The sequence below is a fragment of the Melanaphis sacchari genome, unplaced genomic scaffold, assembly GCF_002803265.2.
Source record: "Melanaphis sacchari strain LSU unplaced genomic scaffold, SCAv2.0 Contig12_pilon_pilon, whole genome shotgun sequence".
NCBI classification, from domain to species: Eukaryota; Metazoa; Arthropoda; class Insecta; order Hemiptera; family Aphididae; genus Melanaphis; species Melanaphis sacchari.
The window spans coordinates 2,211,394-2,224,342 of record NW_020270527.1 but is presented as its reverse complement, the minus strand read 5'-3'; the positions used below and the strand labels follow the sequence as shown (position 1 = coordinate 2,224,342).

At 28.7% G+C, this 12,949-nt stretch overlaps 3 protein-coding genes and 1 long non-coding RNA gene across 4 annotated transcripts; 2 read left to right on the top strand and 2 right to left on the bottom strand.

Moving 5' to 3' along the window:
* The first annotated feature begins 2,911 nt into the window (after nt 1–2,911).
* Nucleotides 2,912–4,480, top strand: LOC112591168 (probable low affinity copper uptake protein 2). Its single transcript, XM_025334884.1, has 4 exons — nt 2,912–3,434; nt 3,496–3,670; nt 3,986–4,212; nt 4,309–4,480. The coding sequence occupies exons 1-4, from the start codon at nt 3,365–3,367 to the stop codon at nt 4,407–4,409; spliced, it is 573 nt and encodes a 190-aa protein (XP_025190669.1). The 5' UTR covers nt 2,912–3,364; the 3' UTR covers nt 4,410–4,480.
* An 816-nt stretch (nt 4,481–5,296) lies between these two features.
* Nucleotides 5,297–6,291, bottom strand: LOC112591178 (mitochondrial import inner membrane translocase subunit Tim29). The gene has a single exon (XM_025334901.1). It carries the CDS (start codon nt 6,004–6,006, stop codon nt 5,386–5,388), a length of 621 nt encoding a protein of 206 aa, XP_025190686.1. The 5' UTR covers nt 6,007–6,291; the 3' UTR covers nt 5,297–5,385.
* Nucleotides 6,292–8,403: 2,112 nt separating this feature from the next.
* Nucleotides 8,404–10,267, top strand: LOC112591259. The gene is made up of 3 exons (XR_003114495.1): nt 8,404–8,506; nt 8,593–8,689; nt 10,079–10,267. It is a non-coding gene; the product is annotated as an uncharacterized LOC112591259 (long non-coding RNA).
* LOC112591258 lies at nt 9,252–12,845 on the bottom strand. The gene is made up of 10 exons (XM_025335019.1): nt 12,251–12,845; nt 11,917–12,147; nt 11,687–11,857; nt 11,096–11,291; nt 10,803–11,003; nt 10,653–10,739; nt 10,297–10,588; nt 9,825–9,889; nt 9,419–9,580; nt 9,252–9,350 (listed from the first exon to the last, which is right to left on the bottom strand). The coding sequence occupies exons 1-10, from the start codon at nt 12,673–12,675 to the stop codon at nt 9,342–9,344; spliced, it is 1,839 nt and encodes a 612-aa protein (XP_025190804.1). The 5' UTR covers nt 12,676–12,845; the 3' UTR covers nt 9,252–9,341.
* Between the last annotated feature and the right edge of the window lie 104 nt (nt 12,846–12,949).

Genomic DNA, 12,949 nt, shown 5'->3' with positions numbered 1-12,949 from the left:
TTATTAATCATTATGCATGAGTAGGAATGCAACATTGCTGCAGTGGCGTAACTAATAGAGATTAGAAAGTACAGACGAACCAGGACCAGTTCTCTTAAGGGATCCAAAATAATACAATATTTTTCTTCTAGTAATTTATAATAGATTATTTAACTATTATTTTATTTTTTTAACAATTCAAATTTATTATACAATTTTGAATTAATAAAAAATTCAACAATATTTTTAAAGTATATTTAAAATAATGTTAGTAAAAGCACTCTCCCCCCTAAAATCTATAATCAGATAATATCTGAATGAGTGAGTTGTTGAAAATTTCACTTTTGGATCTAAATTTTGAAATTATATCACTAGGACACTATATACGTTATACTGACTATTGGATAGACAAATAATCTGAAGAACACATAATATCATGTATAATATTATAATAGTTGTATTATATTAGGTGAATATATGAATAATACGCGATATATTTTTTTGTTTTTTAAATTATATCTCATACTCTAAAACTTATTAATACATATTCAGAAGTAACTAATTTCTTATAGCTAATACAAGATATAATTATTCGTGTGTTAAATATTGAACCATAAAGTAAATTAAGTATTAATACTTTTAAAAATATAGTTTAGCGCACAACAAATTTTCAGGGTTATACCTATAAACTATACTCAATATAAATCCCCTAAGCAATTACAGTGAAACCTCGATAACTCGAATCGGTTGGGGGGCGAAAAAAAAATTCGAGTTATCGAAAATTCGACTTACAGAGGTTACACATATGATATTTTATAAAGTAGAGGCCAAGACATTCTTTCGAGTTATCGAAAATTCGACTTATAGAAGTTCGAGTTATCGAGGTTCCACTGTATAATTAATTTGCTACACAATAATATGATGATGACATTTTCAACGTCCTTCATTTTACATTTATGTTTTGAATTGTGCGGGGACATATTGATAGAGCAAGTATTGATTATTCATTTAAAAACGTTAAAAACCTCAACAATCAAAAGCAAGAATTTAAAAAATTTAATCGTGTAAAAAGATTGTAATTGGTAAAGCATATTAATACTATAGCATTGTGTAGAATGTAATAATTATCATATGAGAACCTTTTATATTTTAATAATTGTTGAACATCATCAGGGACTATAATATAGACAGCCTGACACTTGACAGCCAATCGTTAATGACGACCGCGAGAGTCGGACACTATCGTCTGTCAAAGCCTCATAGGCATAGTCTATGAGGGTAGGTACCCTAATATTGTTTTACGCGTCGAAATAATTGCTCTGTATAATAATATATTATTTTATTTCATTTGTAATGTTTAAACATATTATGGTTTGGTCGTTCGACATAATCAACTCGCGTGTCGACGACCGGTGTCCTCCAATTGACACACTGTTGACGAGACTATAAAATAAAGTCGCAGCATAACAAAACCATTATACATAATAATAGTTATATTGTCGTACCGTCGTACCGAACAACCTTATTATATACATAATAATATTATAATTTAGAATGCATTGTCGCCTAGAGCAGGTGGAAGTGGTAACAGTTTATTGTAACCGGGAAATTAGTTACGGAGTTAAATGGTAAATAGTTTTACTTTTAAGGTAGGCGGTATGTTATTGATAACGATAGGTCACAGCTCGACGCTCGTAAACCTTACGAAATATTCAAATACATGTGCATGTTATTACATCAGTTTTATCAGTCTTATTCATAATAAAATTTTATTAATTTACCGTTTTACACAGTACTGTTGTCTGTAATAGCGGTAGGTACGTAGATTACCTATAAACTATATGTTATATTGAATAACAAAATATTAATAAATATGCTAAATATAGTTAAATGGTATAGCACGAAATATACGTTCGTCGACCTGAGTTTTTATCTGTCATTTGTCAGTGATTGTTTTTTTATAAATTATAATGCAATTATCAGTCTAAAAGTCAGACAGCAACTTCGTGTCAATAAATAGCAGGTATAGGACATTAGTTACTTTAGTCTTTATTCAATTTTTGCAACTCAATTTTTTTTTTTTATTAGAAGCCCCTAGAACTGACGACGACAGGACTGTTTCCACAGTACTTCCCGATTTTATTTTAACCAATTCAACGAGGCACAAAAATGAATTTAAAATACATATTTCCAAAAGTTGAAATGTATAAACACATCGTTATAATTTTTTCAACATAAATAATTCATATTAAGAAGTTACGATTGCTGTATTTAATACCTATATATTATTGAGTGTATAATTTTATAATCTATAATTCAACTTTTAATTTTGAGGAAATGTCTGTTTTACAGCCTACACTTTACTGAGTTTACAGAATACAGAGTGTAAGCCACAGATAAGATAAATAGACGGATCAATGTTAGTTCAAAACAAATATCTTATATGTATTCTAGAAATAACAAGGAAAAATAAATAATTGATGAACGTGGTGGCTATTTTTTTATTTTTTTTTATCGGTGGTTAATTTATTAAAATTGATCAAAAATTAAAATTTTAAATTTGTGTTAAAAATAACAAAACGTATATTACAAGCTCTTCTATAGTATCGAAGGATGAAGGATGAAGAAATATCTTTGACGAAACACATTGTATGTATTCAGAATTACAAACCCACAAAGAAGTCCAAACTATCATGTTTTATGATTACAAGTTACAACTAACAGATGTCTGGACTTTAAAAACAATACGTCATGATGTTGATTATATATTTATTTATAAACTATAATCTAATTATTCTAATATAATACACCACAATACGATATAATATTATATAATGCTTATCTTAATTAGTGAATAAGCGGTAACCATTAAGTAATAAGTATTATATATAACATGTATAATTGTATCAAGTTCATTTATCATAGGAGTACTACGGAAGTACCTACAGACTTCGGTGTAGTGACTATATAGTATATAGTGAAACGATTGGTCTGAAATTCTGAACTGAACCTCTGCCACGAGTATTTTTGGTTGTGTGTTATTCGTTGATCGTTCGGTGGTTATCAGTTATCAACTATTATCATTAATTGATGACCGACCAGTGAAACTTTAAAAGGCAAACGTTCTTATTATGTTTTCTGTTGCTTTTTAGTTTTTATCTTAACAATTTGGAAAGGTTTACCTTGTGATACATTTGTTATTATTATGCAATTATATGTTATTCGTGTAATCGAGCGTTGCTGATTGATAAGTAGTACAAAGTACTGTTGGACGTTGGTAGGGTAGTCGGTCACTCGGTAGTCAGTCGATTCCAGTACGCACTACACTGCCACGCTATGTGCACTTCGTCTGCCCCTCAAAAAGATTAGCGCCTCAATCATCATTATGTACTTTACCTTCGGAACGGACATCGATCCGTTCCTGGTGAAAAACTTCAACGTGCAATCTACAATTGGCAAGTATATTACCATCAAATTAGTTTTCAATCTTAATACGTTAATTTTTCGTTTCACTAGGGTTGGTGACATTATGTGTTGGTTTGACAGCGCTGGCAGTGGTCTTCGAATCACTAAAGACTGTACATTTCATGACTAGGGTTCATCGACGATTGTTATGCTGCAGTCAGCCGGATTGTAAAGAATTAATCAATAAAGATAGATTCATACTAACATTTAGAATGAAAATTTTTGAGTAAGAATTTAAAACCAAATAATAACAAGACAAAATAAAATAAAATCAGTATTATTGAACTAAATAAATATTTATGTATTTTGATTTAAATTTCTTTACTTTAGTACCTACCTAAAGTATGTGAACAATATTAATTTAATGTTAAAAATATCTTATTATTGTAAATTTGACATAAGCAATTTTCAGAACCATTATTATTTTTGTTTTGTAATATAATAATTATTGTTCATTTATTTTTATTTTGACAATAATTTTTGCTTGAAAGTTATATAGTAAAAGACCATTTAAAATATATTATGATTATTTCTTATCTAGCTGCTTTAGGACATTGAGTGTTTACATGTTTCAAATGTTGGTTGGATACATTTTAATGTGTGCAATAATGACATTCAATGGATACATTTTTTTTGCCACCGTTGGAGGATATGGTCTGGGATACTGGTTGTTTGGCTTAACAATGATGCATTTGTCAGCAAGGAATTTACTAAAATCCCAAGATGGTCCAATCAGATGTAAAAACTGTACTAAAATCAACATAAACAGTAAGTGTTTTAAATATCATTATTCATTAATAATTATTTAGTATGTACATACATACTTACTATATTAATAAAGTATTTTTATTTCATTTTTTTCAGAAAAAGATATCTCAGAAGATAGTATCAGTACTGATTTAAGTGATGATATAGTACCAAGCACAAGTTCTGTGGTTGAAGTGGAAATACATAATAGATCATAATTTTAAGAAATATGTTTAAACTTCTTATTACCTAATTTATTATTAAGATATTTAAAATATTTTTGTAGTTACCATTGAACCACAAAATATTTATTGTCAAACCAAAGATATTATTAATTAATTATTATTTATTTAAATCTATTTTAAACTGTTGATACTATTATACAAATTATTTTATTGTATTGAATAAATTGTATAACTAAAAATTAACACTAAAATATTTCAAATATCAATGCAAGGATAACATAAATGTCAAAATAATATTTTTAATTAGTGATAATTAATATATATAAAAAAAAAAAAAATCGCTCATTTTAAGTTTTCAATTGAAGTGACAAAATATAAATGTATTATTTTTATAACTCAATAATATTAATTTTCAAATGGTTTTACCATACATTTGTTATGTACTATTAAACACGTTTATTTTTTTTTTTAGGCTAATAAAATAAATATTCAAGTATTACTTTTTTAAGTATATATATTTTGGAATATCAATGAAAATTTGTAATAATATTCTTGTCAAAAAACATGTTTGTTGGTTTAATCATATAATTTCATAATTCTTTATTGATAAGTAGTTAATGTTATATTTTTGTTTGATTCATTGTTATTATTTTTTCTAATTTTATGTATAGTTATTAACTAGGTTTAAGGTTCTTAATTTTATACTTATTAAAAATTTGTGTTAAAAATATATTTTTATTACAAATTGTAAATATACTTGTTAGTTAATAACCCTTACATTGTGTATCCTTAAAGTAAAGATCTTTTTTTAATGCCTTGATCTTTTAAAAATATACTATGTAAACTTTTTTGAAATTATTTTAAGTCATATTTAATAATATGCAGTTTAAAAATAGAAAGGAAATATTAAATAAAATAAATACGTTTTGTATAAATCCTAATAAGGATTAATTTATTTTATTACCAAACAGAAACTAAACAAATTGTATAACAAGAATAATAAGTAAGATTACTCTGGTTCTTTATAATCTTTCCATTCTTCTGGGTTCACGTCATAATCGACCATTATTTTTTTGAGGCCCCACCAGACGTTTAAAAACCCTATATCTATAGCACGCTTATGTACTGATAATATTGAAGGCTTTAAATATTTACAGTTTGCTTTGTATGCTTGTATATCATCATTAAACTCATCAATCCAAATGACAGAAAACAAAAGTAAATTCAGCCTTTTCACGACGCCCACATTATAACACTTTTCTATATATTCTAAATGTTGGACAGCAGATGGATTCCGTACAGCTGGAGAAATATACAGCATGTTGTTGGAGCAATCAATGATTTCAGATCTGTAACTACGTTCATCAGGGTTGGTTGATGCGCAATAATACGCACAACTAGTAGTTACTGCCATCAACAGGCTTTTTATTGGATTCGCTTTTGCATATGTTCCAATGCCCACTGTCGACTCATAATAATCCTTTGCCACGCTTTCCCAATACTGTTTCCAACGTTCAACAATCGTACCACGAAAACGTTCCGGAAACGAAAATCGGCTTGGATTTTGCTTAAGGCTGCTGCTACCCACAACAGTACTGTATAACTTGTTCGATCGGCGAACGTAGATCATGACTGCAGATTTCCAGGTGAACGATCTCAAGAGTCAGGACATCATTAATACATTCCGTTAGAAAATTTCGGTCTTAGACGTTTGAATATAATATTATTTTTCAGTTTGCGACAAAGTAAGTTGTTTCGTATAATACAAGTTACTACTGAGTAGTGACTAGTGATTTAAGACTAGTTACTACAGACCACGAACTAAGATATCTTAGTTCGTGCTACAGACAGTACAGACGTCAGACAGTATGTCGTAAGGTACTATAGTTTCTACTGTTTCTAGTTTCTACTGTTTCTAGTGTTTCTACAGGGCGTCAGGCACTTTTCCCGAAATTTCATGGAACGAAAAAAAAACAAGACCAAGTGATCTCGTCCCACAAATGTACCAACATAAAATCCAAAATTCCCAAAGCATTTCCCAAATTTATGTAATTTCAACTTCAAAAATTATTGTACAATTATTGTATAATTTAAATTTATGTATTTTTAAATTCAAATATTATTGTATTTAGCTTACGAGCTGTTTCCCAGGAAAACCGTGAGAGATAGGACAAAAATCATAAGAAATTAAATTGATCCCCATAAGGAAATTCATAAGTTCTAAATTTTAGATTTTTCGAAAACGTGTTATTTAGGTTTTTTAAAAACATCGTAGACGTCAAATGGCTTTTAAAAAACTAAATTTTTAAACAATGACTTTTTGGAAAAATGAAATACTGGTCCTAGTGTAGAATCTCTAGGAGAACAAACCGACCTCTATGCAAAATGTTTATTCGGCCATCGGTTTACCGTGAAAACTGATAATTTCGCAATTTGGAAAATCACGTTTACCAGCTGTTTCCCGGGAAAACCGTGAGAGGTAGGACGAAAATCATGAGAAATTAAATTGATCCCCATAAGGAAATTCATAAGTTCTAAATTTTAGATTTTTCGAAAACGTGTTATTTAGGGGCATATAAACAAAAAGTTCAAAATAATTAGTACTTAAAACGTTAAATAGACGTATACCACAAGGAAGCATATATGGTTATACGAAAAATAATTTAATGCGTATTATTCAACTTTTTGCTTCTCAAATTGCGGGTGAAATAATGGTCGTACGTACTTTAACCATAGACCCTTTTTGAATGTTCGTACGCCAAAATACCAGAATCTCGAGTTTCATAGTGATTGAACGAAAATTCAAAATCCAAAAAACACGTTACTACGTAATTTTCTAAGTACAAAAAACATACGAAAAATCATAACTCCCGAACCAAAAGTCGGATAACCTCGATCTCGGAACCCATCGATCCGGAGCAAAGTCCTCTATAACATTCAACTACAAAAACGGTTTGTTGCGCCCAAATCTTAGTGCCCATGCCAAAAAAACAGAAAACAACGTCAATTTTGAACTTTCGAAGCCCCAAAATACAGGGAAAAACGGCTTCTACAATCTCGACACAAGACGCAAAATTTGATAACCCACTTTTAAACTATCCAATTCCCAAGTTTCAGAAACATCGTACAAAAATTAAACATTTTCAAAAATACACCTAGGTGGGTTTTCAAAGACCCCCAACTTTGAGAATGCTTCTTAGAAGAGTCTAAACCGAAACGTTTGGTGAAGAAATGATCCCCCTAAGTTGAAACCTGTCTGAAAAATACTTTATTGTTTAGATTATCTACCTATTTGTATATGTGTATTTATATTATATTAAAATACAGTATTTGTAATTAAGGTGATTTATTTTGAATAAAGGAAAATGTTTTTTGTTATCCGACAACTTAGATTTACTTTAAAATTTTTAAATGATAGGTAATTATGAATGTTCGCTGTGGATGAAGGACTTAGTATTTTAACAGAATTAAGCTGCAAATGGTATTGTGACTGAAATTTTAACCTCTGTACTTGACTATTTTATATTTTTATGCAATTATATGTTTATTATTTTATGCATACATAATAACTTAATTTATGACAAGTCTCAAAACCTTTAATGCTGAACAATAGGTATAGTAATTACAAAATAACAAGGGTAAATATTATGTTTTCTATTCAGAATTATTGTGGTCATCCATTTGTGGACGAGATTAATCACACATAGGAGAACGAGAAATTCTTAAACCAAAACTTTATCGGTAGAAAATTTTATGAGGATTCAAATTAAGTGGCCAGTATAACAAATTTTCCAGTTGTTAAATAGATAGCTTTCAAAAAGCATAAAAAAAACCAAAAAACAATACAAAATTTGCTTTATCAATTATTATAGATTATAAATTAGTATAACCAGAGTTATAGTTTTAGAAGGTTACCATTACAAAAGTCAACCAATAATTATTGTGGTTATTAAATTTTTTTTTGATTGTTTTTAATTTCATGATAAAGAAAAAATTATTAATTATTGATATTTTTTTAAATATTTTGCATTATTCAATTTCTAGTTTTTGTTTAATTGAATAATAAGTTCACTACAGTGTTTAAGTATATAAATTACAAATCTAAACAGTTCTCCTAAGATGTAGTTTTTGTAAGTCGTTCATAGTTATTGCCTATTGGTTATCATTTGTGTATTCTGTAGATTTTATTTTATATAACGTTGTAAATTATTTCTAGGTGCAAAGTATTAACAATGAATTAAAATCATCACAAAAACCATGTTAAACTCATGCTATCTACAACAATTACATTTAACGTTCATTACTTAATTCATGTAAGTAAGGTATAGTGTTAAAATTCTTTTAATAGGTATATTATTTATTTTTTACTATTCTATTGGGAATGTAAGCTATAAATTGTATTTCATCCTTAGAACTCTATTTTACTTTATTACTTAAGTTCTGATTTTCTGATCTCTTGTGGTTGTACCTTAAACACCTGCCTTAGATAAAAATATGCTTAATGTAGGTACAATAATAACTTAATATAAGCACAATCAGAGATATAATATTCCTAAAACACCTCAACTTATATGCCATTATAAAAATGGTCAATGCAATACTTAAGATGTATATTTTAATAAAACAATATATTGAAAGTACTGCTTTTCTTCATATAGAATCCATTGAATGAATGACGTTCATGTTGGTTTTTTGTTTAAATTACATAATACTTTACAAGTTGTATAAATTAGACCTTTGAGTAATATAAACTTAAAAATAACACCTTATACATTGCATTTAATAACTAAAAAAGGACAATTTACTAGGGATAATAGATGAAACAAATATAAAACAAATGATATATCATAGTAAAATAGTTTATTAAAAAATAATATAAATTTTATAAAAAAAATAAATGTATTCCATAAAAAGGAAAAATATAACTCACCATGTTAACATTATGCTAAACATAAAAAATGCAACTTACTGATCCTATTACAAAAAAAATAATCATACTAAGTTAATTACAAAATTGAAATAAAATTATAAAATATTTTTACCTGTGGATATGGTCCAAATATGCCTTGTACATATGCATCATTACGATGTCCAGCCCTTCTCAAAAATCCAATGAGGTCTTCATCTCTGTTGAGTTGTTCCACAAACCCTGCTAAAACAATGGTAGTGTTCTCTCGTTCCCTTCTTGATGCTCCATCTCTGATCTGAAATATATTTAAGAATAAAAATAAAAATTGTCATTTAATAATTTTAGTGATCAGGCCACATAAGCGTAGCACACTATTGATATTTTACATCTCGAAGAAAATTTATAAAATGTATGTGAAAATACAATTTTTTTTTATATTTTATCTATTTTTAAGAAAATAAACAAAGTGTTATAAAATATTAATACCCAGCATAAAAACATATTTTTGTAAAAAAAAATAAAAAAAAATTAATAATCACCCTGAGGTTTCTTCTGGCTTGGTCAAATTCAACAAAATACTGGTTTTCAATGACAGTCAGTTTCTCTGTAAGTAAAATTATTGATCAGTATAAAATAAATTATTGTAATATTTTATATAATTAATGTAAGAACAAAACTCAAAAAACAAATATACCATAACCAAAAACAAAAAATATAAAATACTTTAATTGAAAATAAAATTTTTAAACTGCAGTTAACTTACCAATTATTTACCATAAACTCCTTGTTTTAGGTGGTGTACACGTGACATAAATAAGATACATATAAACACAAACATATAGGACAAGGATGCAACATTGTATCACAACACTTCTTATAAGCATTAGTACTTATTGGGTTAAACATGAAACATGAAATAATACAGATTATATGATACTTATTATAACAAATATATAACACAGTGATGCAACATTTAAAACACTTAACACATCATATATTGCAAAAACTCACGAAGAAAATTCCATATATTAGGGTGTCTTTGCATTTGAGTTAGAAGTGTAGCATGGAAAGACTCCAAATAATTGTTGGTTCTGTATTCTTCTCCAAAAACACTGATTAAAGCTGGACCAACCTGTAACAACCAAAAACACTCCACATACCCAATTAAAAAATTTCTCATACCTCGTTCAATCACAGGAAACTGTCTTGTATAGCGCATGATAGCACTGAAACCATCAGCCATAGAAAACTGTGGACAGCGTGGGTCATTCCTAGCAGCGGGTAGATGAGGTAATGCCAACACCTAAAAATACATTAAAGTATTAAAGAGAAACACACTTTAATACAAATATCAAACTTAAATTTACCATTCTGAAAATTCGAGCTGCTACTGGGTTTGTACGGACTAAATTCAAAACGCTGTTCATCTTTCGGTGACAATACCGTACAATTGACTAGAAAATTTTTTTTTGTTTATAAAACGATCACTAAGTACATAAAAGTTATTACAAAATTACTTGTGTAAAATGGAACCAACAGCATCTTAATTGGCTTTCAGGAAATGATTGCTGGACAGCTGACATTAGAGCTTTTTCATAATCTGTGATAAAACAAACACGTTGATAATTTAAAGGCAAAATATTTCTTACAATTTCAAATAGAGCCGCATAAACTTCTTCAGTCATACTTCCCAGTAGAGCATAAACCATTGGAAAGGACTAAAAATATAAATGAATGAGTAATATATTAAGAAAATAGAATTTAGATTATACATAATTATAATATCAACTAGTAATTACTCAACACTTACAACACTTTTGAAAACAACCTGGATGGTAAGGAAACATTTCAAATCTGCTGGAACACGAGGCACAGTTTTGAACGTCGCATCAATCCCAACCAATGTGACAGTACCCAATTCTTCCCTGTATATGTCAAATGCATCTGTGTTGGCAAAGATCACACCAACATTCCTTCCATCGACGACTAAGGTTTGTTGAAAGAACCTAATAATAATTTTTAAAATATAATGCATAATAATAATAAACATTTAATTATAATACTATAAAATGCATTATAAAATATTGTTATAAAAAAAAAAATAAAAAAATATTTACAATCTTTATACATTAGTTTATACAATTAGCAAATTTTGAGGGCTTTTAAGAAAACAAAAGAAGACATATAGACTTGAGAGATTAGGTTAATCACAACTACAAATAAATATAAAAGTTTATACTACTTTAATTTGTTGTAACTGAATAATAATTAATTATGCAATTTGCACTTCAGTAACTAAAATAATAATTTTACTTATGTTAAAATTATCACATAGGTATATTAAATATTAATACCTATGTTATTAATTAAATACTAAATTATAAAAAACAATTTTATTTACCTAGATGGAGGATTTTGAGCTGTAGAAGCATAAATGGCATTACGGTCTTCATTCAGCGCAGCTGCAAGTTGTCCAATGTCAAGGGGCTGTCCTGGAAATCTTCGACGTCTCATCTTTTTCACTCGTTCTTGAGCCTGAATGAATGTGTAATTGGGAGCTGCTTCCGGATGGCTAATAAAATCAAAACCACAGTTTAAAATTTAGTCTAATGTCTAATTTAAATGTCTCACTTGATAATTTCATTATTGTATAAAGTTCTCATAAATGAGGTAGTAACTGCTGGATCAATTCCTCTTTCGCCAATAGCCTCTCTTAAAAATGGCACATTCAGGTCAATCACTCCAGGCTGGTGGTTGTGGTGAAATCCTAGATGTATTCTATTGTCATTCACATTTGTACTTACTATTGCGGTGGAAGGACAGAACTGGTCCCGTTTCTTCTGCCGTTCACATACTAAATACCTATAAGATATAAATACAGTAATGTCATAAATCATAATATTATCATCATTATTCATTACCTAAATAGGTAGGTAATTATATTGTTTTAACTAATTATACTTACACGCGTTGTCCTTTAACTTGTCGTTTGTAATACTTGAATCCCAGATTATCTACATATATTCTTGATTTATTATGAACTCCAGGAATCAAAGTATATGTTTCTGAAATTCCTTGTTCTTCTTCCTCAAATATCTCAACCTCTTCTTCCTCAAATATCTCAACCTCTTCTTCCTCAAATATCTCAACTTCTTCTTCACGGACTATCTCATCATCTTCATAAACAATTGGCAGGAAGTAGTCGTGGTCCATCAAATGATGTGGGAGAACAACAATTTCCTCAACAATTTCCTCGTTGTTCATCATTATTAACAGAAAATTGAAGCGTCTGAAAGTGAAAAACGTCTCCTTCTCGCAAAAACCGTTACAAATACAAAAATAATTAGAAAATACAAAAAGGCGGGAATTTTGAATACATAAATACGTCATTATTGATTTTGTATTACAAGGTGGTGCATGTTTAGGAATACTAAATTCTGATTTGAAAATTTGAATTTATTTGATGTTGGCTATGTTGGTTTATCTTCTTTTCATTTTTTTTTCCCATCCATGAAATTTCGGGAAAAGTACCCCAATCTCGTTTCTACACATCTTCGTTATCAGTTTATCAACTCACTATTTTTATTTATCATAATGCTTATTCGCTTATGTTGGTAATGAATACAGATTTGCCAACGTCCCCCGTTATCAAGGACCGCAAACG